Below are 24,442 nucleotides of genomic sequence, written 5' to 3'. Positions count from 1 at the left end.
AGCTGAAATGGTTGCAGGTCTCTGAAAATTAATGTAGCATAAAAATGTACTAGATTTATTTAAAAAATTGGAAATTGCCAAAAGTGACAAAAAATATCCAAAAACACAGACCATATTTCCATCAATAAATACCTTTATTGTTTTTCAGTTCTTACTCATATTTTTTTTTTTTTTTTTGAAATTTCCTGTCAGCCGTGACACTGTCGGTGGTCTCACATGTGGGTGGTCTCATCTTCAGGTTCTGTGTCATGTGGTAAAGAGATCTGGTATTCAGGGAGATTCTTGCACTGCAGGTAGGAGAAGACCACCTGGACCTGAGACGCAAACATACAGAGAGACACACGACATGAACACAAATTAAAAAAAAAAAAAAGTATCACTTCACCTCTACACTACAGCTGAATATACATAGTTGGAAGGTACCGGCTTGTGATACATAGACACTCGCACTTTTTCTAGTACCTCCTCTCATTCAAAACTCCAGTGAAGTAAAGTGGGTTTCAATACAAAATAGTGTACAATTTATGAATGATTTCATGCTAAGTTGAGATACCTTATTTATTAAAAAAAAACCATATATCTCATAATAATAGCATCAAAAATAAAGTTTTGTCAGTATGTCTTAATATATTCATTTTAAGACATTTACTTTTTAATTCTAATATTCAACTAATTCTTTAGTGGATTTATTTTAGGGTAGACTTATTCATATTTTTTAATTTGATTAAAAAAATTCTTCCTACTAAATATTTGAAAATAAATATCGGCATTTCAAAAAAATATATTATTTCTCTATCTAATTCATCTCCAACTGGTTAATAGAAATTTGGGGGTTTTAGCAACCTGGGGGACTTTATTATTGAATATTGAATATATATAATATATATATACACACACACACACACACACACACATTTATATATATATATATATATATATATATATATTTTTTTTTTTTTTTTTTTTTAAATGGACTACTTTTAGGTCAACAAAAAAGGATTCAGTATTTCCCACCATTCTTTTATTCCTGGCTTTGTGGAGAAGACTTCAAAAAACACCCTTTAAATCTTCATGTTAGAAAATAAGAATCACAGAACAGTTATGTGAATAAATAAAATACAAACTGATAAAATAAAATCAGTGTCTAGTCAACATTCTCTGGATATGACCTGGTTTTTTTCTAAAATCTGGTTTGTCCTGATCTATGCCAAAAACAAAAAAATTATGCAAGACCAAACATTAATAATTTTGTCTCAGTATTCAGCAGCACTTTTCACGGCTTCACGCCCACCTGCAACACCACTTCCTGGGAGATATCCAAAGCAGGGCCGTCGTGTCCCAGTCCAGCCACAGGGGGGCGTAAAAGGCTCGGACCAAACACCGTGGCCAGGTTCATCAGAGACATCTTGTTGATGTCTTGCCTCTCAGAGACTCTGGAGAAAAATGGATCGGAAGAAATGTGAGGTGCGAGAAACTGGAAGCAACACTGCAGACTCCAGTTATCAGCAGCAACATAACAGCATCTCAGCAACATAATGATACGTAGGCAAACATCTCTCTAATTTACCTCCCAATGAAGACACACAAATTCAGGGGGACTGGTGCTAGAATCTACTGTTTTTACTGTTGACATCTGGTTGAATTTGACCAAAAACTAAATCTACCCCATAATTTTAAGATGAAACAATGATTCAATTCAGGAGTGATTATTTGGTGACACATTGTCGGATTCAGACCGTTGGAGGTGGCGCAGGAGATAGAGGAAGGTGTGGCGGTTGGCGTCAGGACAGGACTGTAGCAGGGACAGCATGGAGACGAGCCGCGAGTCAATGTCCTGGATGTCTAAAAGGGGAAACAGTTCACATGTAGATGAATTCACTTTGCTTAGGGGCCTTTAAGGTTCATTTAGAGTTGGTACAGGTCAATATCCTACTGTCTGTACTGTTAAATTTTATGTCAAACAAGTGTCTGTGTGTGTGTGTGTGTGTGTGTGTGTGTGTGTGTGTGTGTGTGTGTGTGTGTGTGTGTGTGTGTGTGTGTAAACTTTGATGGGTTATCTGTCCATGACTGTTTTTAACTCCGGGTGTTTTTAGTACCGTAACTGGTAGCAAATGGCTTCTAAACATAAGAAAACAACATTTGAAAACTTCACCAACTTCACTAAAAGGATGCCAAAAACACATGACAAATATGGTTTGCCGTGTGTTGTTGATGCGTTCCTCTTACCCAGCGTCCTGGCCAAACTCTGAAACAGCTCTGTGGGTAGGAGGGGTTCAGGCAGCTCTCTGATGTACAGTTTGAGAACGCCAGAGACGGCATTCACCTCTGCGCTCCTCAGCCTGGTTACCGCCTCACGCAGACCTGAACGGGACAAGCGATGATGACCGTGATCAGTATTACTATATCTTCTTTTGTTACACGCTTCCTTCCCTGTCACACTGCTGAACATGTAGCTGACAGCCTGTGAGTCAGAGTCGTTTTACAGCAGTGATGTGTTTTGGATGCATAAAAATCCAACGTGAAGCCTAATGTGCCTTAAGGAACTATAAACGGTCCTTCATAAGAACTGACTCTGTTGAGCTTTTTGAACTATCTTGATCTTGTGTTTTTGGAGTTGGTAGAAACTTCAAAGTCACTGTGGTCTTTGTCAGTGAGGTTACTCAGGACCACCAAAAAACAACCAGAAGCATTGAACAATGAGACTCAGAGCCCACAGCCACGTTAGCGGCTCAGTGAGGTTGCACAGTGGCGCTTTGAGCTAAACGCTAACATCAGCGTGCTAGCATGCTCACAGTGTCAATGCTACCATGTTACCATGGTAACATTTGCTTATGAGCAATAAAAACAAAGCACAGCTGAGGCTGATGGGAATGTCGTTAGTTTTCCAGGTATTTTTTTCATAAACCAATGTACTGGACAAATAAATAAACTTTAAACTTTGACATAACTGATTGCCAAAGGTGACAAATTTCATCGTGTAGTGGACTTGAAATTTCATGGTATATTTTACTCTGGACCAATGCAGTTGGCGCCTCAGCATGAATTTGAATGCAAAATTTTGGACCTTTAGCACCTAATGTCCAAAGCCTCTTCGTGGTGTTCTATAAACTTTCAAATTTTCGTTGACAGAGAAGGGCAGTGGTATGATCATGTGAAACTGAGGGAGAACTGTCGCTGGAAGCCTGATTGTCAGTGTATTTCACTGGAAGCCCATTATGAGACCTGCGGACAAAGCCTCACCTCCTGTCACGAATCCAAGCATGAAGTGAAAATAAAAGTCTCCCATGTTTGGGCCCTGATGTCTGGCATTTCTATGACAAACACCTGCTGTTTAAAGCAGTTGGAGAGTCTGAAACAACAACTGGCCTGTCTGATTTACACTCTTGAAACATAACAGCACATGCCAACAGAAAGCTGATGTTTTGCTGTGTTTTCTTACTGCTGTTGAACGCGGCCTTGAGCATGTTGATTTCTCTGGTGTTTCCTGAAATCCTGTAGATTCCTATCTCACCCATGCCTCTCCTCTCCACCTCCTCCACGCAGCATCGCACCACATGGGGGACCAGCACTCCCTGCTGTCTGACAGAGAATTGAAAGTATGAAGAAAAAAAACCCCTCCTCAGATATTTAATACATTGGGTTGATTCATTTTATGTAAGACTTCATTCTTGTCAAAGGCAAATAAAACTCTAGACTGAACTGCATCTTTCAGTTTCAAGTATTTTAGACTCACATTGTGTTAAAAAGACTGGCAGGAACTTACTGAGCCACAGTTTCAATTGGGACACAGAAGACACGCTGTTGCTGTGCTGCAGGGCTGGGCAGGTCAAGTGGGTGGGGACTGTACTTAAGGGACAGAGTCAGCTCCACTTGGCCAAGCTGTAGAGTCTCTCTCCTCCATCGCTTATTGAGGGATTTAGATTCCAGCTGATGAACCAAAATATGTACAAATCAACACAAAAGCGGGCTTTTACAGAAGCCAAATGTTGAGGTTTGTATCATGGATCTAAATATAAATAGTTTAGATGTGAACCAAGGGGAGATAAATGGTCTAGGGCTGTTTTTCCAAACCCCTCTGCTTTTATATAGGCCATACACACTACACACACGCAGAAAAAGCTGAAAACACAACATGGACATATGACCTTATAAAGCTGTTAAGGCTAACACTTTCAGAAACAATTGCTTATATACACATCCAGCAGATACAAAATAATATTAGCATTTATTTGGAGTGATGTTTCGGGCAACCTGATTTATTCCACTAGTTCAACATTCATTCTCCTTTAAGCTCTGTTTTTGGTCTCTACCAATTCCTGAAGGAATTATCTTAAACTTTTAGCTACAAAATGCTAGTCACTAACTTTGTCTGGTGCTGAGCAGGCAGCCCAGAAATCAAAGCCCCCCCCCCCCCCCCATCAGCGCCTGTAAATGGCGCTGATGGGAAGAGCGAGAATGATCCAAAACAGAAAAGATGTTGCCCATAAAACCAAAACACCAAGCTTAAAGAAACTAAAACACTAAGCAGAGCTAGGATTCAGCGCATAGTCAGGACGAAAATTTTAGCTTAAGCTTAATTTCTTAAGTATATCCATACCTTTAAATTCGTTTTTCCCAGGACTGTATCATCCTGTCTGTCAGACTGACTCACACAGAGCACCCTCAGGTTCTGAGCCTTGTCCACCTGGAAAGACAGCTCCTGTTTGAAATAAAGAAGAGGTCATGCACAGTGACACTGAACACTTCAGTGTCCCAAAGCTGTGACAAGAGAATTCATGCCTTATTGTAAGCCTTTCAGCCTTCCTGGCTACCAGTGGGATTTAGAGTAGTTTTTACTGCCACTGATCATGTTTAAAGCATGGGCACGCTGCAGACTTTTTAATCTCCTGTATGTTCAACTGAGCCCAGACATCATGTCGGATGCTGTCTAGACATGGAGATGTTATTCAGCGACATGGACTGCCTGACAAATCATCTAACAATTGTGTCAAACTGTATCAGATCTACAGGACCATAAGACGGGCAGCCACCATATTAACCTAATATATGATATATTAGGTTAAAATATAATAGGTTATGATATATATAACTTTGTTCTGTTTAGGTTTTCAGACCAAAGTACAATGAAAAATTTTGTTTAAAAGTCTCACCTGGTCCCAGTGTGGGTTGAGGCTGTGGACTGAAGAGTGTGTCTGGGCCTGTTTATCATAAAACTCATAGCCATCCACTTCAACACACACATAAACAGCTGAAAGAAAGAGCACCAAAAATTACATGACCTTATCACTGACCTACTCACCCAAGAGCCTACCAACCATTTTTTCCCTCTAGTTGGAGGCAAATTTATATTTCTATCACTGATTTTTCTAAATTAAATTTTTTTAGCGCAATCTGAAAATACTAAATACTAAAAACATACAGGTTGGTTGCTGCAGGCCACAGGCAGAGTGAATCGCCACACTCAGAGTCCCACACAATGAATCCTTGTCCTCTACTGGTGAGAGACAGAGACAAAAATACCCTGAAGCTCACTGGATTTAATCGTCCTGAACTAATGTGAAACTTAGTAAGACGAGAAAGAAATAGAAAGTGTCGAAAAGGTTTTTTTGGGCCGCCTGAAGAGATCAAAAGTTAAAAGCCCTCACAGACAGTGGATTTTATTTCAGATACTGGATGTGATTATGTGGTAAGGAGGAAAAGACGTAGGAGGTAGATAAAGCGAAATGTTGGTTTTACCAGCGTTGGTGCTTTGTAGTGGTGGCTGCTGGGTCATTCTCAGTTTCACACATGCACTGGTGAGAGTGAGCAGGTCTGGAGGGACAGTTTCAATGTCTGACAAACAACACGTGGCAAGAATAGGCACCAGTCAGCTTAATTCTCGTCAAGAGGCTTGTTAATTAATGCTGGGTGAGATAAACCTTGACTGCTGAGGGTCTGAGACCCTGAAAATTCAAAGTCTTAAGCTTTCATTGTTCCAGTTTTGAATGAAATTATATGTTTTGAGCTGTTGTTATAGTTGCGCTTTACAGGAAAAAAAAGGAAATTATACCTTTAGTTTGCAGTTTTTAACATCATGGCAAATCCTAGCTAATATTCATTTGCAGAAACTATAATCCACAAACACATTTTCAATATTTTACATTAATTTTTAAACCTATTAGACCAACAAAATGGTTTTACACTGACAAATCCTATGTAAGTCACTACAATACCCTAAAGCTCCAGGTGATGCCATCAAATCACTTGTTTTGTTCAAACAGTCCAAAGCCAAATATACGCCGTCACATCAGACAAAGAAAAGCTGCAAATCCTCACATCTGAGAAGCTTGAACCTGAGAATATTTTACATTTTTGCGTGAAAAATTACTCTCATCGATTATCAAAATGGTTGCCAGTCAACTACTCAATTAATCCACTAATGTTTTCAACTCCAAATCCTATGTGTATCAGAAGCAGGCAGATCAAGAAAAGGCTCTGTCCTTCAAAAACTGTCCGAAATTAAAGTTAGAATATGACCTTCAAAGGTGTTTTGTTTCAGTAAGACATGTCAAGTTTCTCACCCATGCAGACTGTTGACTTAGTCATAGCTACTCTACTTGTATCCCACTCAGCTATCATACGCTACTCGGAAACCAGCGTAGTGTTGAAACCTCAGTGGCGCTGAACCCTAGCCCACAAAATGTTCCTACACAGGTGACTGTATTTTAGCGAATTCAGTTGTCTTTAAAACGTGGTAAACAGACTAAAAAAAAAAAATTGACAGAAAGCAATAAAATTGTGTTACATTTATAATCTTATGTTTATTTTAACCAGCCTTCATGACAGACATCTGACTGAAAAGAGGAGAGCTACAAAAATAGTAGACTTTTTTTTCAATAATCTAGCAATTCTAGTATATCTGATAATTCTATTAATGGCCTTCAGATTGGTCAAAGGCTTCACCGTAATATGAACTTACTATCTTTGGTGAGTTTATGAATGGCTCTTCTCCATTCTTCAAGTTCATATAAGGAGGAGAGGAGGAGAGCGTGACTCTGTAGTGAGACACAACAGATTGCTCTTATATTTTAGAAGCTATTATTAATAGTACTGAAAATGTTAGGATGTGTGTTTGTGTGTGTACCTTGCCACTGGGGCTGTGCAGCTCCAGTCTATATACAGGGGAATGTATGAGCAGCATCAGCTCCATTTGCTCTAGTTTCTTCCTGCTGCGAGCTGCCAAGATCATGCCTCTGGATCCCTTCTTCACACACAAACACATTTTTATATATTTCATTCGTTTTTTAAAAGGATTGGTCACACTCCTCCTTCTGTATCTTTCACATAAACGTACTGCTTGTTGCTCTAGCTGCTGTCGGAGGAGGTACATCTTGGTTCTTATGGCGTCTAAGCGCAGCTGTGCGTCAGATGATCGTTCCTGATCTGCCACCCAGCATAGTTTGAGGCCAGCGAGAGGCAGATACCAGCAGAACCTGTACTGATCCTGCTTCCTGGAAGAAACATACACATAAACACACACACACATTTCATCAAAGATGTATCCCATAGCAACATAACTTCTGTTAATGAGGCCCTTTAAATGTGCTTCAAGTATTATTTTATCATGATGTTATTATTAAATAACTGACTATGACTGTGGTTCCCACCTTCTTTTGTCGGATTTACCCCCAGAGCCCTGTCACAGTGAACTCTAGTCATCCACCAACAATGGTCAAGTTACAAATGTGCTCATTTGAATTGATTTTAAAATAAATGTCATTTAACATTGGTTATTTTAAAACTGGATATTGTTACAAAAGTGGTTTCATACAATTTAACTGTCAGCGTTAAGGTCAAGTTTATGTACTGTATAAACTACTGCCGCTAAGTGGCAGAAGCTATTAAACCAACTTTTTATCCACCACTTTTAGCTAGTTATTTCAACTGTTGATCCATTCATTTTGCTATTTAGTAATAAGTTTTGCCTGGTTTTAGCTTTCACCTTTTTTCAATTACTTTTAGCTGTGTATTTTAACTATTTATCCATTAGGCAATTTAGCTAAAGATTTAGGGTATCCATTACTTTTAGCTAACTAGTTGAACTGTTTGATTACTTTTACTGCTTTTAGCTATTTCAACCATTATCCACTACTTTTAGCTGTTTAAACCTGTTTGCTAGCTAACTACCTTTCGTGCAGAAGTGCACCCTGGTTGGGAACCACTGGGCTATGGCACCTTTTTATGTCAACGAGCTGAGAACAAAGGTGACATACATACATGCAGTATTGTTACCACTAGATTTATGTAAACCACATTTCCACCACATTTCTCACAAGGCCTGGTGTTCGCTGTTGCTATACCCACCCCTTGGTTGCATGTTTGAATCTGGTGCACAGCAGGAGGTCGGTATAAAGGAAGATGTGACGTAGGCTGCGCTCCCCATCACTCACATCCACCACAAAGCCATCACGCATCAGCTGACGTCTCTGGGGTAGACATACACACACGCGTGCATGCGCGCACGCACACAAACACACACACACACACACACACACACACACACACACACACACACACACACACACACACACACACACGCACACGCACACACACACACACACACAGGTACATTATGTTTTGGGTTGCATTTTGATGCTTCACTTACTGTACAATGGGTATGTGAGGCAAAGTCTACCTGTAAACATGCAATTAAACATGTTTCCATGTTCATCTTGGCCAGATATTGAACAGACAAGCCTCACCATGCCATGGCTGAGCGTGACCTCTCGTTTGCACCGTGAACTCTCATTGACACCAGACAGGAAGCTGCGAGACAATCTCAGAGCCTCCTGTAAGGCTATGTAATCGCCATGCTCCATTGGTGTCGTCTTCAGGAGGTCCTACAGGATCACAGAAAGGTTGCTTTGTCAGAAATAGCAGAAGATCCTACTCTAGGAGAAGTAGTTGTATTATAATTCAATAAATCATTTACTCCTCAAACTGCTGATTCAAGATGCAAAAGAAAGATGACCATCAGAGGATAATAGTAGCAGTATGAAAGTGAAGTTGCAGTTTCAGGATTTGAAATGAAATATCAATTGTGAAACTAAGAAGAGTTAATTAAACTAATTATCCAGGGTTTTCTCACATGCAGCACTAGTGTGGTCTTGGTCACTCTGTCCAAAGGCTTGTACAGTAGAGCTGTAAAGGGACAGACAACAATCAGACACTAGCAGCCAACAAGTCAAATTCTATAAAAACAATAAATTAGTAGTTTGTACCTTCAAATGTGTATTTGGTACGAGCTTTGTCTGCACCGTTGTTAGACATCATGCTCTGAAAAAGAGGGAGGCAACGTGAGGCTGGTTAAGGACAACCCTGATACAACTTGAACTTGAGTACTCATGTATTCATTCAGTTTTTCTGGAAGTAAAGTTGTTAGCACCTCGGCCAGAGTTCGGAAGCGAGGGTCTGACTGTGTGCACTTGCGAACGACTTCAACGGCTTCCTCATAGTTTTCAATGAAACCCCTGTATAGGCCAATCTGGTTCACCTGCAAAATAATAGATGACGTTATAGGTATAAAGCATCCCAGCAAGTGACAGTGAGCAAGCATGAAGCAAATGAATTTAAAATCCAGGTGTTTTCACTTATTGTACTGCTTAGACCTCTTTTCAGACTCATCAAAACATTGATCATCAAAATATGGACATGATATAGCCAAAGTTACATAATAGACCACACTGTGTATGCCACAAGTCATAACGTAAGAGTTGTACTGCAACAATGCCGTGAGAACAGGAAGTCTTCAAGCACGAGTGAGATCATTCTTAACTTTGTGTTTATATGTTTGTGTATTGTCACAACGTTTTTCCCAAATCGGTTTTACAGAATAGAAGTGTGAGATTCAAATTTCATGAGATGGTGTACGGGATTACAAGACACATTGTGGACGGATGTAATTCAGTGCTTTCATACAATAAACCCTTATCTCTACTTCTTCACCCTCATATAAAAGGATAAGTTACATGCTTCAAAAACAACCCACAAAGTGTGTCTGGCTCCATGAACACTCCAGGTTAGTAGAACTCAATGGTTCAGACCCAGGTTGATAACAATCATTGTAGACACAAGAGATCATGTCCTCAGTGTTTGTGTTAATCTGGAGGACTGTCTTGTACTAATGAGTTTACACACTCTTCAGTTACAGACAAGCGGTCGCCGATTCTGATTCTTCAGAGTAAATATCTTTAAATGTTGACTATTTTTGAGCAAAAAGATAAAGGGTTTTAATATTTCTCCACTAAATTTATGTTCCTGTGTGGTGAATTATTTTAAACATTTTTATACCATCATGGGAGAATAAATATAACTTGGTTAAGAGAAACCTGAAAAGTTAAATGAATCTGAAGAATAAATTACACTGTTTTGGTGCCTCATCAAGCACTTCTTAGTGGAATTAGGCTGCTTTAGTGGAATTTGTTCCCATGATGTCCGTATTTTTTTTAAAATCATGCCTACAGTCCTGTTCAAACCATAAACTAACTGTGGGCTCAGATTGACAACAATGAGGGTGCTTCTCTCGCCACAATCTTGCATGAAAGTTGTTTTGCATTGCATCAAGTCTTAATTTATTTACTTCCCCTAGCTGTTTGGCACCTCCAGCACCGCCTTTGCCATCTAACCGCCCTGACAAGTTCTTTTTCTAGTGCTTGCTGAGTTTAACAGGTGTTAATCGGCCAACTCTCAGTGTCGGCCTGAGCATGGCTTTGACACACACTGCCACGCTAATTCAGAAGGCGAACTATCAAGAGCGCTACCTAAGCATAGGTGTTTTATAGGTTCACATTAGGGCGCGGCCCAGAAACCAGGTGTGTCCTAAAGGAGCAGCATGGTCATTCCCTCTGATCATGGGGGATCATAATGATCACTCATAGCAGGTGGAACAAATAACATAACGACGGCTGCACTGCATTCTGCATGCTGGCTTTTTGGCATGGCTCCACTTTGTAGCCATCCTTAATTTCAGTGCTCACACCTATGCCTCCCCCGCTGCAACCAATCTACAATCTGCAACAATATACGTGCACTTATGAAATCTTTTTTACACAAAACCAAAAACAGTTGTGCAAAACAAACAAAATCGATTCAGTAGAGTATGAGATATGAATATTTAAAAACAAAAAAACATAACTATAAAGTATAAATAAAATGAAACACAAACAAGATTTTATTCATAAAAGTGTAACAAAGAAAAAGGAGGGAAGCTTTGCAATGCAGGGAAAATGAGAAAGAAAAATTTGATGTATTTATTTTCATTTCATCTTGAAGCTTCAATGAAGAGCTGGAACAGGCTCATACAGAATATACTGTATATGATACTGTCAGAGAGTGTGGAATGAAATGATTTTTCCAATCTTAAAGCTGCTTAAGTGAATATAAAAGGGGGAAGTGGATATTAAAGCAGCATTCATTGATTTTGTAGCCACTGAAGTTGTTGTGGTGAACATGGTAGCGATGCTAGCATTTATCTGAAGTCGTGTTTGTGTCCACCTGGTGAGTGGAAGTCCAACATTCACTCTCCTTTTAGTGTTGATTTGGTCTCCACCAGCTCCTGAGGAAATTATATGGCTCTGTAGCTACTAAATGATCCACTATTTTCGCCAACTTCTTTCTAACTGTGTCTGTCTGCAATTCGACACTGACCAGGTAGGGTACAGGGGGGTCAACGCAGCCTTTTATAAAAATAAATAAATAAAAAAAACCCTGCCTCCTGCAGCCGATTTTCTCTTAGTGACACAGGATACAAGCAGTAAAACGATAGAAAACTCACCATTTTTAGAAACAAGTCCCCCACCATCAGCTCACATTCTGTGAGGCTCATCTCTCTTCCCTCAACTGGGCTACGATCTGTCTGGCAGTGAGCGCTCAGCCGGGCCTTCAGGCCAGAGTAGAAGCTCTGGTGCATGTCTCTGAGCTCGGGCACCTGGTAGAAAACAGTCTGGACCTGTCGACAGGACAGAACTGGCTGGGAGGTCCCGGCTGAGGCCCACAGAGCCTTCATGGGCTAGAGACAAAAATAAAAAACAACTGAGCTGCACCTGCAAAGAGGTTGAAGGCCAACAGTGAAAGTGACAAGAACACGCTGCTGTGCAGAAGACAGAGAAAAAATAATAAAGAGAAAGAGGCTGTGGCGTGGTGAGAAACGGAAGAATGTGTGAACATACTGAATCGAGCGCATAGTTTACATTGCCAAGCTGCACTCGCCTAAATAAAAACAACCATACAGCACGTTTTCATGAAAAACAACCATACAATGGCTCACTGATATACTACAATAGCACAAATGAAACCCAGCAAACGTCATCTTTCTGAGTAATTTCTCACATCCATGTTTTTTAAAGTGGAAACAGTCACATCATGATTTAGAAATGAGGAAACAGGGGTTTGCTATTGCTATTAATAGTACAGGAAAAAGAAGAAATTGGCCAAGAAACTTCCCTTCCTGCTGTTAGAGTTTATTGCTACTCTCATCACAAGTCAACCTAAATCTAAAAAACACTGTTCTGCTTAACTAGCAACTGAAATGCTAATGATAAAGGTAACAAGGACTAGAGACAAGTCTGGATCATTAATTAACGTAATATATATTGTTTTCTTTAATCCATAAAAGAAAAAAGTGTAAAACAAAAAATAGCAGGTTGTGGTTTTCTGGGGCGTTAGCATTAGTTTGTGTTAGCTACAAACCAGCCTGTTTCTTGGCCTTGACCAGTTGCCAGGCAACCAGCAAAGACTCATATAATCCCACATAAAATGGCGAACGGTCGTTTTTACACTAATATTTTTTTGTACGAATTAAACAAATGAAGTATAAAGTGTTGATAAGTGAGCTGTAAAGGGTACCCGTACCTGGATTAAGTTAGGTTTGAACTGAGCCAGGCAAGCTGTTTCCCCTTGTTTACAGTCGTTACGTTAAACTAAGCAAACAAGCTGCTAGCTGTATGATGTTCATTCATTGTGCCTTCAATATGCAGTTGCTTCATATTAACTGAAGACACGAGAGTGATTTCAATCCTTTGAGAGAAAAAGGGGAACATCATTTCTAAAAGAGAACAATCCATTTGTGGTCAAACGAGTAAGTTGACCAATGAATGTGAGCACATAATCTTGTATGACTACTGCTCCAACTCAGATACAGTAAAAACACACAAAAACATTAAAGTGACCTCCTGTGTGTTCATGTAAAGTAAAAAAAAAAAAAAAAAAAAAAAAACTTTGAAGAGCTTCTTGGTGATTCTCCTGTAGGCAGGGATGATAACTGTACCAACAGGGTTTTTCTGCTTTGGCAATATGTTTATGCTGAGAGAATAACAAATTTTAACACCTCAGCTGCAAAGTTTGAAACTGAGGGATAAGAATAGAGTTTGTGCTCATTTTGTGGTGTAGAAAATGAGAAATTGGAAATTATTTTTCGTGTGTGCGTCTGTGTTAATATTACCATCAGCAGTGCCTCCAGCTCTCTGAGATAAACCTCCTCACTCTCCAGGATGCCTTTCAGAACCACAAGCTTCCTCTCCAACATTTCCTCCGGGCTGTGGAACGTCTGAATCAGACGTTAAACGACAAAAGTGTCGAGGCTCATTAAAGTCAGACTCCAGATCGGTATCATCACATTTCATTCAGTCAGTGACACTCCATGTGGTGCAACGGTTGACATCAGAAATGGCCAAAGTCATCGCGACAGTAAGACTTTCGGGTGAATCAAAATTTTAGAAATCAAAGACAAGTGGAACGGTTCACACGGTTAAATATATTTTAAAAAGTTTTCATTTTTGAGCCAATAAACTCTGTCCGAGATGTGTTAAAGATTAATTTTAATCAGATAAACCTCTTTAAAAGCGCAAAAAAAAAAGGAATCAGCTTGATGCTTCATGACTTTCATTTATCATAGATTATAAATATGATATTTAACTGACAACTTTCAGACTGCATCTGCAACTGGAAATGACACATTGCTTCTGTTTGTTTATGAATTGGCTATATTGCATGTTTTGACCTTCATCAAACATGCAAGCCCAGTTTGTGGCAAAGGGAAAGGTTACCACTTCAAGGCTTTTCTATATATTGGAGTTTAATAAGGTCAGAAGAAAAGAAAAACAATATCTTAAGGCAATTATTATTATTATTGTCATTTTTACACATCCAGCAGTGGTCTATGGGAGCCCAGCAAGGAAGCAAAGCCAATGTCAGTGATAAACAAGGGTTACATTTATTTCTTTTTTCAGACAGTGGGGCATATGTAGTTCTACTTTTTTTTTTTTTTTACTTTATGTTATTCTTCAAAATTTAATAAAATATAGGTACATGAATAGCCAATAGGTGGCATAAACTATAAGGCATAAATGGAGGGCCTGCAATAGCTATTTTACAGAACCTAAAGGTTATGGATGCATCTTTACTTGCATCTGAGACCACATGTATGCCCTATGTGGCCTCAGATCCCTCTCAGTTTTCCTACTGGCATCATGAAAACGAAACCACTGAAAGACTGAACTGGCCACTGGAGATTAAGAGGAACTACAGAGAGTCGACCGAGCGATGCGGGACACGTTTGATGTGGATGAAATGTGAACTCACAGGGGTCTCGGGGAAGTCTATGCTCTCTGCTTGGAAAGGGGAGAGAAAACAGGACACGGCCTCCTCCTGGAACACATCCTCCTCCAAGACTTCAGTCTCTGCTTCCACTACAAATGACACACAATACATACTATGTGGTGATATGCGGGAGTGATAAAAAATAAGTTCCAAACAAGTTGTCTTGTTTCCCCCTTGAAATGCGCACACATTGTTGTGGGTGCAAATAAAAAAAGGTACCTGCTCTTCTACTAAGCTGGCTTTTACTCTTCAAATAGTGTAAATGACAGAATAAAAAAAAATGTAGTGCATTTTTACAAATGACAACACTTTTCAGATTGGATACTTTCTGTTTTATTTAGGGTTATCTAATCTTGGATTTTAATGTGTTGTGTTTTCCCCAAAGGCAACATAAAATGCTGTATAAATGAACCTTCTCCTCACGTAACAGAACACAATGTCTCCGTCCCTCACCTGGCACACGTTGTGACTCCAGATAACGCATGGCCTCCCTGTAGACGTCCATCAGAGCGCGGAGGTCTTCCCCTCTCAGCGCAGGCTGAGCTCTGGAGCCTGCGGCAGGCGAGCGCACACACACAGCTGATGACTGAAAAACTTCCTCTTTCTGCTAAGGATGCGCAGAAGAGGGAAACGCAGCTTCCTGTCTGAAACCCACTAAAACCTACAAGAACGGGCACATTTAATCCAATTGAGACTCAGTTGCACTTCACTTCCTTTAAATGTGTTCGTTTCAACACACAGGCTGCGGACTAAATCTAATCTCCACTAATGAATGTTCCTTTATCAATCACAGAAATGATGAGTGTGTCAACTTTAACTAGGTGCTACATGACTATACAAGGCTGTATTATGATCAGCCTGTATAATTTACAAGCCATTACCAGTTTAAAAGTTCTAAAATTGTACATATATCCAATGATAAACATGTAAGAGGTAAAGCTTATCAAAATGTTGTTGTCAGAATTAATTTGTAAATAATCTTTAATAATATTAACAGATAGTGCTATTCAAATTGTATATAGTATATTATACTATATACTATATAGAATAATATACTATATAGTATATATTATACAGTAGAAATATGTGGAAATCAAATTAGTAGCAGGCCTGCTTAGTACATTTGATCCAGTATCAGTTACATTAACCAGTTAACCAATGATTTTCTCAGGAAAAAGTGGCACTAGTTTATTATTCGATTCAAGAGAATGGACTGAGGGACTGTATTTATTAGTCCGACACTGCCCTCTGCAGGAATAGAGCTAACAGCACAACTGCTGTAAGGCCCTGTATCGTTTGCGTTTTTGCATCTCTGTCCAAGCTGTGGCTGATGTTGATGGAGGTCAACCTCTCTGTCAGCTCTTGTTTCATGCTATGACTGATTTGAATTAGACACCACTACACCACACCTTTATAAAAGCAATTTTGAATCTAAAAAAATGATTTCAGTCTTTTTCCACGTGGGTTTTAAAGTTTTAAACAAATCATTATTCTTTAACTCTGTCATTGCCCTCGCTGCATTTACCTTTTTACTATGTTTGAGCCAAAATTAATTCATTAATTGAATCATTTAATCACCTACAAATCATCCCACTTCATTAGCAGCAATGTACACTCACAGAGCATTTTATTGGGAACACAACCACGATTTTTGGTGCCAGAGGGGTTGGTTTGAGTATTTCTGAAACCGCTGGTCTCCTGGGATTTTCATGCACAACTGTCTTGAAATGTTTCCAACATCTTGTGGAATCCATCCCATGAAGACGTGAGGCCATTTTGAGGGCAAGAGGAGGCCCTACCCAGTATTAGTATGGTATTCCAAATAAAGTGCTGGTGAGTGTATAAATACTATACACAATCGTTGACAAATATTTTTTTTTCTTTGCAGTTGATAAAAATTATCATTAAAATTCTTCTGAGTCAGATTCTCTCAAACACTGAGAGTTAACCTGTTAATCGTGATTTTGTGCAGTCATAGAGTCAACATGTTGGACATGTAAAACAGTATGCAAACAGAGTTGCAAAACAGTTTTCTTATCTGTCCAGCGGTGTGAATGCAGCAAACACTGATGATTCACTGAACAAAGAGTTGCAGTTGAACTTTTTAATTTCCATACAGCAAAAACATTTTCAACATCATGAATAAAAGCTGAAGTGAGAAAGGTGAAAAAAAATAAAGGGGGATAATGTTTGCGATTAGGACTGAGTAAAAAAAGAGCGGCTTTAGCTGTTGTGCTGAATAATGGGATTTTGTTGTGGCAAAGATGTTGTGATGTGTTCTCGTGTCCTTAAAGAAACTTCACAGTTTAATAAGGCTGGACATATATTATTGGTCACTGTCCTCGCAGGCGAGGAAGCAGACTGCGATAGGAGCGAGCTTGTTACCTGAAACAGCTTGTTTTAATAGGCAGAGTGAATGCAAGGCCAAACAAGAGCATAACATGGCTTCATAGAATATCTCAACATTAGAACCCACAACCAAGCTGGTTTCATCCTATCCATGGACGACCTGTGTGGTGACCACTGAGGTGGTGACCGACAGGTTGCGCCTGATCTTCAGCTCTCGGTTCATCTGGCACCAGGCGCACATGTAACACCAAAAAAACTTGCAGCAGTCGTCACAGCACGAGCCCTGCCGGACGAAGATATGGAAGAAGAGAGACAGGGAGAAGGGATGAACCCAGCAGTATGTGAAACGAATGATGGCGCAGAAACATACAGTCTCAAAACTGTGTGGTTCAGAGGCTTATTTGCTAAAAATATTTACCAAGCCTATAGTAAGTAAAATGCGGATTTTTTAAATTTAGCTCCTACATCTAAAAAAATGACATTGGCCCATACTAAATCGGTGATACGATGAAAATACATCACACTCTGCAAATACTGCTCCCAATAATAAAACTGAATGTGTCTGTTCAAGATGGAAAATCTTTTGAAGGACACCGATCTGATTTCAAACAAACCTCAGGGAATGGTAATTTTAGTTGTTACCTATCACACGGTGATGATCCTGAGTACATTTCTAAATCGTTAAGCCCATATAGTAACTAAAAGCCTGTCAGGTTTTTCTCAGAAGCCTTGGAAAAGTTTATCTCTTGGTATGAAATAATTTTTTAAAAACTCGTCAAAACTCACTAATGTTTCTCACGTCAATTGATACATCCTTAATGACTTATGTCTCCACTGTGGCATTCTCAAAATGATTCTAATTTGCCTAAAAGTCTCCAAATACTCCCGTGTGATTGTGAGCCACTGTACAGTGGTGAAAAGAAAATTGAGGAACTGTTGCATCTCTGCGGAAGTTCACCTCACCCTAGGGGAACTATAGACACACTGAGAGTTCACCTTATCATATACTGTCTTTTACACATATGTGTCCACTGCTCTGGTGACCCCCATGGCTGAACCAAACTACATTCATCTTTCGGCCAACTTAAAGAGAATACAATAAAAGCAACGCCTGCTGAAACTAGCCATTGCAGAGTGCTTCATAGCTTAGTCAGACCAGGACTGAGACCTCTTCCACAGAGCTGTGTGGGTTTGGCAAGGTGTGGTTAAAACTACCACAGCATGGCAGTTTTAGAAAATTTCAATTTTTCCATTTCCATTTTATTTTTTAGGTTGAGAAACAAAACCAAATTTTAATTAACCTTCATATATCTACGCAATTTACCACAATCCTAACCCTAATTTGAACAGAAGAATCAATTTGAAGCAACAGAGGTGAGTCCTTGATCGTGTTGGTTGCTCTCATTAAGCAGTTGTAGCAGCTGTAGATCTTTTCCAGTGTCTGACTACAAAGAACCTGGGGTTGCTGGGAACTTTTCTACATTTGTAGGCCCTGAAACATGTCGACAGCACATCCACTTCTTGAAATGTACACGTACTTGTGGGTCTTATGTATGTGATCAGGATGTGGGTCCTGCACCATGCAGTCTGCATTCACGCCCCACCCCTCAGTATGAATTCTAGTAACCTCGGCGTGTGGAACCAAAACAATACTGTCGACTTGTCCAGGATGTTCTTGCCTCTGCCCTTACAGTCACCACTGTGCAGTGTTTTGGTGAAGAAAACTGAGGACATGTTGCATCTCCTTTATCATTTACTGTGTTGCAGATATGCAATTTATGCTTGCTCAGGACTTACAGGTTGTACAGGGAAGACCTGGAAAAGATATTGAAAGATATTTGGCTGTGTGAACTAAACTGAGACAACAATGTCCGCTGTAATGGAGTGACAATGGAATGATCCCTCGACACGGTACCAGATTGTACAACTAACAGCCACACGATGCAAACCGCTAGGTCACTGAGAACAGGCATCTATATGAAGGAAAACCACTTGCAAAACAGGATAGCTATTGCGTTAAATATACACATCTTCAAGGCCTGTCTGTTGTGTAAGGATGTTTCAAATCTCAAGTGTTTGCCTGTCTACCCCTGAAATCTCTAAAAGGGCACGTCGCCATATGTAAGGGTTGTGGTACCTCACCTACAGGTACCCTTTCTACGTAAAATAGTAAAATTCTGAATCCCCGAACAATAGGAGAAGGATTCCGCCACAGTCTCACAGCTGCACTCCAATGTTTAAAAATTATACTTAATAGTGGTCTAAAGGGAACCGCAACTGCAGCTTTTACTGGATGTCCTATAAAGGAACTTCCTCACTTGTAGGTAAAGTTGTTTTTTATGACTGAACTACAGATATTAAATTTCAACACTTTTCATGTTTCTAAGAATAAAAACACAAGTTTGATTTCTGAAGTAACACGGAAATCAAACCCACTTCACACGTCAACGGTCAATTCACCTAAATTATAAAAGAAAAAAAATATTCTCTCAGACACCTCTAATTGCAGAAATGGTGGATAGAGGTGAGTGAATTTTTTTTTTTTTGCTGACACTGGGGCTGAATAATGACACTGATCTCCCATTTCGATGTCATTTCAGATAGTCCAAATTTTAAAGGGATTCAATTCTTCATGATTTAATTACATCAGAAATATAAATGCCAATATCGCACAAAGCACTTCTCGAAATGTATGCTCTGATCCTGAACTTCTGCTTATTCCACAAATAAGCAACAGTGTTTTTTTTAAATAAAACTGCTTAAATTGTGAACAATCCCAGTTAAAATATTGTGAAACAAGAAACGGTGTATCGGTTAGGCCAAAAACTATATAAAGTTGAATCTGCATACTGGTAAGTCGGCTTTCGTAGCTTCCACCTCTCGTAACCAGAAATCATAACTCAAGAAGAACAACACAAACTGCTCAAACTCCTTTTTTAAGTCTATCCATTGTGTAGGTGCAATTGTGAGATTTACAGCAAGGTAGTCTGTCGTTTTTGTAATAACTCGATTTCGGCAGTGTAGACTTTTGACACATCTTGCAGCCCTCTTGCATCATTTATAACCACATCTTAAAGATAACATGTGGCAATATATACATATTCACTGAAAAAAAGGCACAATTATTGATGGGAAAAAGGATTTTTTTACCCAATCCTAGCTGACACTCCAAGCCCCCCCCCCCATGGATGACCCCCTCCCTCCCCAATCCAGCCTTACGGGGATGCCGTAGCGCTCTCTAACGGAGGAACGGAGTAAGCAGGACACCACACAGCAGCAGGCGTCCAGGATTGGAATGCAGCAGCACCAGCCGTGGATATTGGCCGTCTGACACTGCATGCAGGGGAAACACCAGAGACCGCAGCAACCTTCAGGGCAGAAGAGAAGAGAAAAAAAGAATATACCGTATTACCTTTAACTTTATTAAGTGTTGAGACACATCTTACACTTGGAGGTCCTTTTGGAGGACAATTGTAATGAATCTTGTCTTGAAAGTCACAGAAATTTGCTACTGATATTTCCCAGAATACTGCGGCCAATCGAGTGACACTGACATTCGTGTTTTTCAACTGAATTTTAAGAGGTGCCTCATCACTTTCACACATACATAAGCAGGCTGGTTTACTGTCCACGTGGAGACAGTAAACCCGTCGTGTTAAAACCATCCAGGTCTGATTTTACAAGGGAAGTGGGGTTAGTTAGGTAGACTTACAGGTGCCCATATCAGAGCAGCAATCGCAGAGGCCAGTGCTCCATGTCCCAGGGCTCCTGGAGCTCTGCATCACCACTTGAGATGGCTGCTGGTAGACGGCCATGCCTGGAGGATACAGGACAGAAATGAAGAAACTGGGAAGGGGGACAGTGGGTCATTTCTCTATACACAGGAGGAAGAAGGTCACAGACTGGTTTGAAGCCATACCGTCAAAGTGTTGCTACTATAACATGTATTTGAGGGTGTTTTCTGGTTCATATAAGTTACGACAAGGACCTAACCTATGTTCATGACTACCTCTCTCTGAGCAGTCATATTAAAGAAAAAAAACTGAAAGCAGAGTGGTTGTGAATGTGCCAGTACTGAAGATATCCTAGTGATGGACTGGCAGCACCCCTACACACATTCCCCATGAACATTAACAGTAGTCAGAATTTGTGTTGCAATTCATTTATTTTGGCAACCAACCCATTTCGAAAAGGTTGACTGTGAGCCAGGCTTTATTGCCTAACATCAGAATCAGGTCTATCACCAAGTGGGTTTCCACATACGTGGAATTTGCTTTGGTGTTTTGGTGCATAAAAATGAACATAGGAAGTAGAAATGTAAGGAAATATAATGCAAGTGCTGCGAGTCAGGGAGCATAAATACAAAATAGAAAATTTTACAATAAAGTATGAGAAAGTATTATAATTGCAAAAATATGTACAATGTGTTATTTTAAAAGATGTGCGTTAATGTAACGCACTGAGTCAGATGGTGTAGACCTTATGTTAATGTAACGGTGGCCCATATAGTAACTTCAAGCCCCATAGTGTCTATGGGGGGTGGGGCCTGAGAGTCAGTGTCAGTAGGGGGCTCTGGCCTTGTTGATGAGGCCACCTGCATTCAGGAAAAAAACTGTTCCTGTGGCAGGAGGTTTTGGTCCTGATGGACCTGCCGCCTCCTGCTGGAGAGCAGAGTGCCTCAAAAAGTTTGCGTCTGGGTTGAGAGGGGCCGGCCACAACCTTCCCTGCTCGCCTCGGATTCCCGGAGGCGTACAGGTCCCGGTTAGGATGGCAGTGGCGGCAGCGTACCCAACAGTGATGGAGGAAGGAGGATGAGCATGGGCTCAATGACAGCGGCGTGGAAGTGCACCATCATTGTCTCTGGCAGGCTGAACCTCCTCAGCTGCGACGGGGGGACGCCAACCTCACTGATGGTCTGGTGGCCGAATGGGAGCAAAGCCCCGCAGAATAAATTTGTCTACTGTATGAGGTTTTTACTTACCGTTTTTACCGCCGTAGCTTTTGCATAGTATCCCGTTATTTTCTTCCTGTGTACAAGGCCAATGAGGGTAATACTGCAGATCTCTGAGCAGTGCCATCTTATGGCAATACTGAATTTTTACATTATTGCTGCACCAAAGTGATGAGGTATTTTGATCTGTCTGGCATTTGACTCGATGGACTGGTCAGTGACATACTTTCTTGTATGGATATTTCATCCATTAGCAAATTTCTCGACTGAGTTGGAAAAAGACTTTTCTATTTCCCAATTTAAGTTGATACCAAGATATAAAATTAACTTCAGCTGGATAGAGGGATTTATTGCCCCCCACTGTCCTTTACTTTTGGCCATCTAGTATATTTAAGTCTACACCTTAAAATGCCTTTTAGTTGAACAAAAAATGCCCGTTGAGTTTGTGTCTTCAATCACAGTTTCCTCCTTTCATTGTGTTTGAATTTTCGCAGGAAACTATGCACAGCTATCTTCGAGTAAACGTTAGCCTTAGCCAAAGTAACCGTTATGTTGGGCTTCCTCTGTCAAGTGCAGCGGTGAGTTACCTTTCAAATACAACTGTTCAAACACTGCATTTTATATATAATTTTTATAAATATATATTTTTCTAACTGCAGTTTAAGCCCCCGTGGAGTTTCTCGCTTTTGTTATTTTATTACACCATAGTCACGCAATCACCCACGCAGAGCTTCAGCTAGGTTAGCTAAGGTTAGAGCCAAGTTCAAAGCGTTTTAAAGTAAAACCCTCACAAAGTGGTGTTTCCTTTATCTTGCATTTTCCATCTCGTTTCTTCCCACACTAAGTCATCAGCTTTTTGCATTAATTGAAGGGGCTTCTGGTTCGTAAAGTAAATGTTGTATTACGTGAATTTGCAGGTCAGACAAAATTATTATTCACACTTATTCCTATGGTGAAAAGCTTTTAATATAACCTCCACATATAACTTATTCTTAAGAGTATGATACGTGTTCCGTGTCGGGACACAAGTAGGAAAAACAGCAGCTTGCTCAGCTTCTTTAAGTTGTGAGTTGTTGGTTGTTGTTTTTTTTTTTTTTTTGGTTTGTTCAGTTTTGTTTTCACCGGTCCAATTATCTGGTAAATTACTATGAAAAAAAACCAACAAAAAAAAACTAATGAACACAACGGTAGTATAAGCTCACTACAAGCTCAACATCACTTGTCCTGTTTAGGGCTAATAACCGGACAGTTTCTTACCTCGTCCTTGGTTCCGTGACAGAAACTGGGCGCTGGGTTCACACGCACAAGCCTAAGCCGGTGACTGGCAAAGCTCAAAGTTTCTATTTCTCAGCAAAGCCAGCCCTCCAGTCCACAGCAGTACACGGCGAGCCTCGTGGGTGCCTGTTAGTATGCAAACTGGTTACAGGAGTTTTAAGAGAAAAAACAAAAAACAAAAACAAAACATATATGCAAACAGTATGCAAACAACGTTAGCTCACGATAACTCACGATAAGTGATCAAAAAGTTTACAGGGGTTGGCGCAGTTCAAAGGGATTTCCAGCAGACCGACCGACTACAGGCTGTAGAAAATTGAATGTAAATCAACAGGGGGGGGGAATAAAGACGTACGTTTAAATGATGTAAAAATAAATAAATAAATAAATAGAAAAAAAAAACCCAATAAAACCATTGAAATAAATTTAGTTGATGCAACCAACTTACAACTATTTCCTGTATATATATATATATAAAAAAAAAATTGGCAGGGCCATCACCACCAGGTCATTAACTAGCATAAAGTAAGAATCACGCTTACTACGACAGTAATAAAATATGCGTTAGACATATACCCGATTTCCAGATTTTGGGCGATCCGCGGCGAGCAGGCACTAACGGCTACAACTGCGTGGTTCCAACCCAGTAGCGGTGCTGCCGACGCACCCTCACGGAAACGGAGTGTGGACTTAATAGGTAACCCAGGTAGCCCACCGCCTGAATACTAAGTCGCACTCTTTTGTCTAACTCTCAGTTACCCTCCATTAATTGTAGCAATTCAACAAATATCGGCGTTTCTTAACTTAACTGAAGACCTACATCATTATTGGTGCACTGTTAAGTTTTTTTTTGTTTTTTGTTTGTTTTAAAGTTTATTCACTTGTTGTAACTACCTGCTTTGTGCACTTGGTGGCGCAATGAGCTCAGGAGTGGGTACGGAGGGGGTTGGTGTCTGTGTTTCCAGACAATAAATTTGAGGTGTGCAAGAATATGATCAAGCATTGATCATCTCATAGAGGATTATCTATTTATTTATCTATTGATCCCTATGGTGAGATAGGTGGAATTATACAAAATTATTAAAGGTGGGTGGCTAATTACAGCAGTTAGAGATTTAATTCTGCCTCTGCAACATGAAGTGCCTCTTATGTCCGTATGATTTCTAGTGTAAAAGTGCTTCTTCTTTTTTTTTTTCCATTCAGATATTTTTTGCATAACCTTTCAAATAACCC

The 24,442-nt window shown here is 40.0% G+C and overlaps 2 protein-coding genes across 9 annotated transcripts; both read right to left on the bottom strand.

Moving 5' to 3' along the window:
• Positions 1-19: 19 nt before the first annotated feature.
• si:dkey-33c9.6 (active breakpoint cluster region-related protein) lies at positions 20-15,184 on the bottom strand. Of its 6 annotated transcripts, none has more exons than XM_040140309.1 (22): positions 15,088-15,184; positions 14,617-14,723; positions 13,478-13,582; positions 11,813-12,046; positions 9,425-9,532; positions 9,261-9,315; positions 9,128-9,180; positions 8,742-8,879; positions 8,344-8,465; positions 7,334-7,490; positions 7,124-7,243; positions 6,959-7,034; positions 5,737-5,832; positions 5,420-5,494; positions 5,151-5,248; positions 4,598-4,699; positions 3,764-3,927; positions 3,440-3,579; positions 2,227-2,361; positions 1,737-1,842; positions 1,292-1,433; positions 20-314 (listed from the first exon to the last, which is right to left on the bottom strand). In XM_040140309.1, exons 1-22 carry the CDS (start codon positions 15,137-15,139, stop codon positions 213-215), a joined length of 2,487 nt encoding a protein of 828 aa, XP_039996243.1. In that variant the 5' UTR covers positions 15,140-15,184; the 3' UTR covers positions 20-212. The 6 variants fall into 6 exon arrangements, with proteins under 6 accessions (XP_039996243.1, XP_039996246.1, XP_039996245.1 ...); XM_040140312.1 differs by having other exon boundaries at positions 4,598-4,684; XM_040140311.1 differs by having other exon boundaries at positions 5,420-5,491.
• Positions 15,185-16,734: 1,550 nt separating this feature from the next.
• ponzr1 (plac8 onzin related protein 1) lies at positions 16,735-24,017 on the bottom strand. 3 transcript variants are annotated; one of them, XM_040140285.1, is made up of 6 exons: positions 23,786-24,017; positions 23,444-23,515; positions 23,192-23,335; positions 20,696-20,800; positions 20,203-20,351; positions 16,735-17,266 (listed from the first exon to the last, which is right to left on the bottom strand). In XM_040140285.1, the coding sequence occupies exons 4-6, from the start codon at positions 20,796-20,798 to the stop codon at positions 17,129-17,131; spliced, it is 390 nt and encodes a 129-aa protein (XP_039996219.1). In that variant the 5' UTR covers positions 20,799-20,800; positions 23,192-23,335; positions 23,444-23,515; positions 23,786-24,017; the 3' UTR covers positions 16,735-17,128. The 3 variants fall into 3 exon arrangements, with proteins under 3 accessions (XP_039996219.1, XP_039996220.1, XP_039996218.1); XM_040140286.1 differs by lacking the exon at positions 23,444-23,515 and having other exon boundaries at positions 23,192-23,350; XM_040140284.1 differs by lacking the exon at positions 23,444-23,515.
• Positions 24,018-24,442: the final 425 nt, after the last annotated feature.

The sequence above is a fragment of the Xiphias gladius genome, chromosome 12 (genome assembly GCF_016859285.1).
Source record: "Xiphias gladius isolate SHS-SW01 ecotype Sanya breed wild chromosome 12, ASM1685928v1, whole genome shotgun sequence".
In the NCBI taxonomy this organism is placed as follows: Eukaryota; Metazoa; Chordata; class Actinopteri; order Istiophoriformes; family Xiphiidae; genus Xiphias; species Xiphias gladius.
The sequence above is the reverse complement of the archived record's forward strand: the minus strand, read 5'-3'. Positions and strand labels throughout refer to the sequence as shown.

Bases quoted from the DNA above. Each gene is read 5' to 3' on its own strand.
- si:dkey-33c9.6 (XM_040140309.1), bottom strand. From the start codon at position 15,139: ATGGACGTCTACAGGGAGGCCATGCGTTATCTGGAGTCACAACGTGTG. The intron at 5,249-5,419 runs GTATGTTTTTAG...TCTTTCTTTCAG, and splicing joins TGGCCTGCAGCAACCAACCT to CTGTTTATGTGTGTGTTGAA. The intron at 4,700-5,150 runs GTGAGACTTTTA...TATTTCAAACAG, and splicing joins TCAACCCACACTGGGACCAG to GAGCTGTCTTTCCAGGTGGA.
- ponzr1 (XM_040140285.1), bottom strand. From the start codon at position 20,798: ATGGCCGTCTACCAGCAGCCATCTCAAGTGGTGATGCAGAGCTCCAGG. The intron at 20,352-20,695 runs GTAAGTCTACCT...TCTGCCCTGAAG, and splicing joins CTGCTCTGATATGGGCACCT to GTTGCTGCGGTCTCTGGTGT. The intron at 17,267-20,202 runs GTAAGGCTGGAT...TTCGTCCGGCAG, and splicing joins GAGAGCGCTACGGCATCCCC to GGCTCGTGCTGTGACGACTG.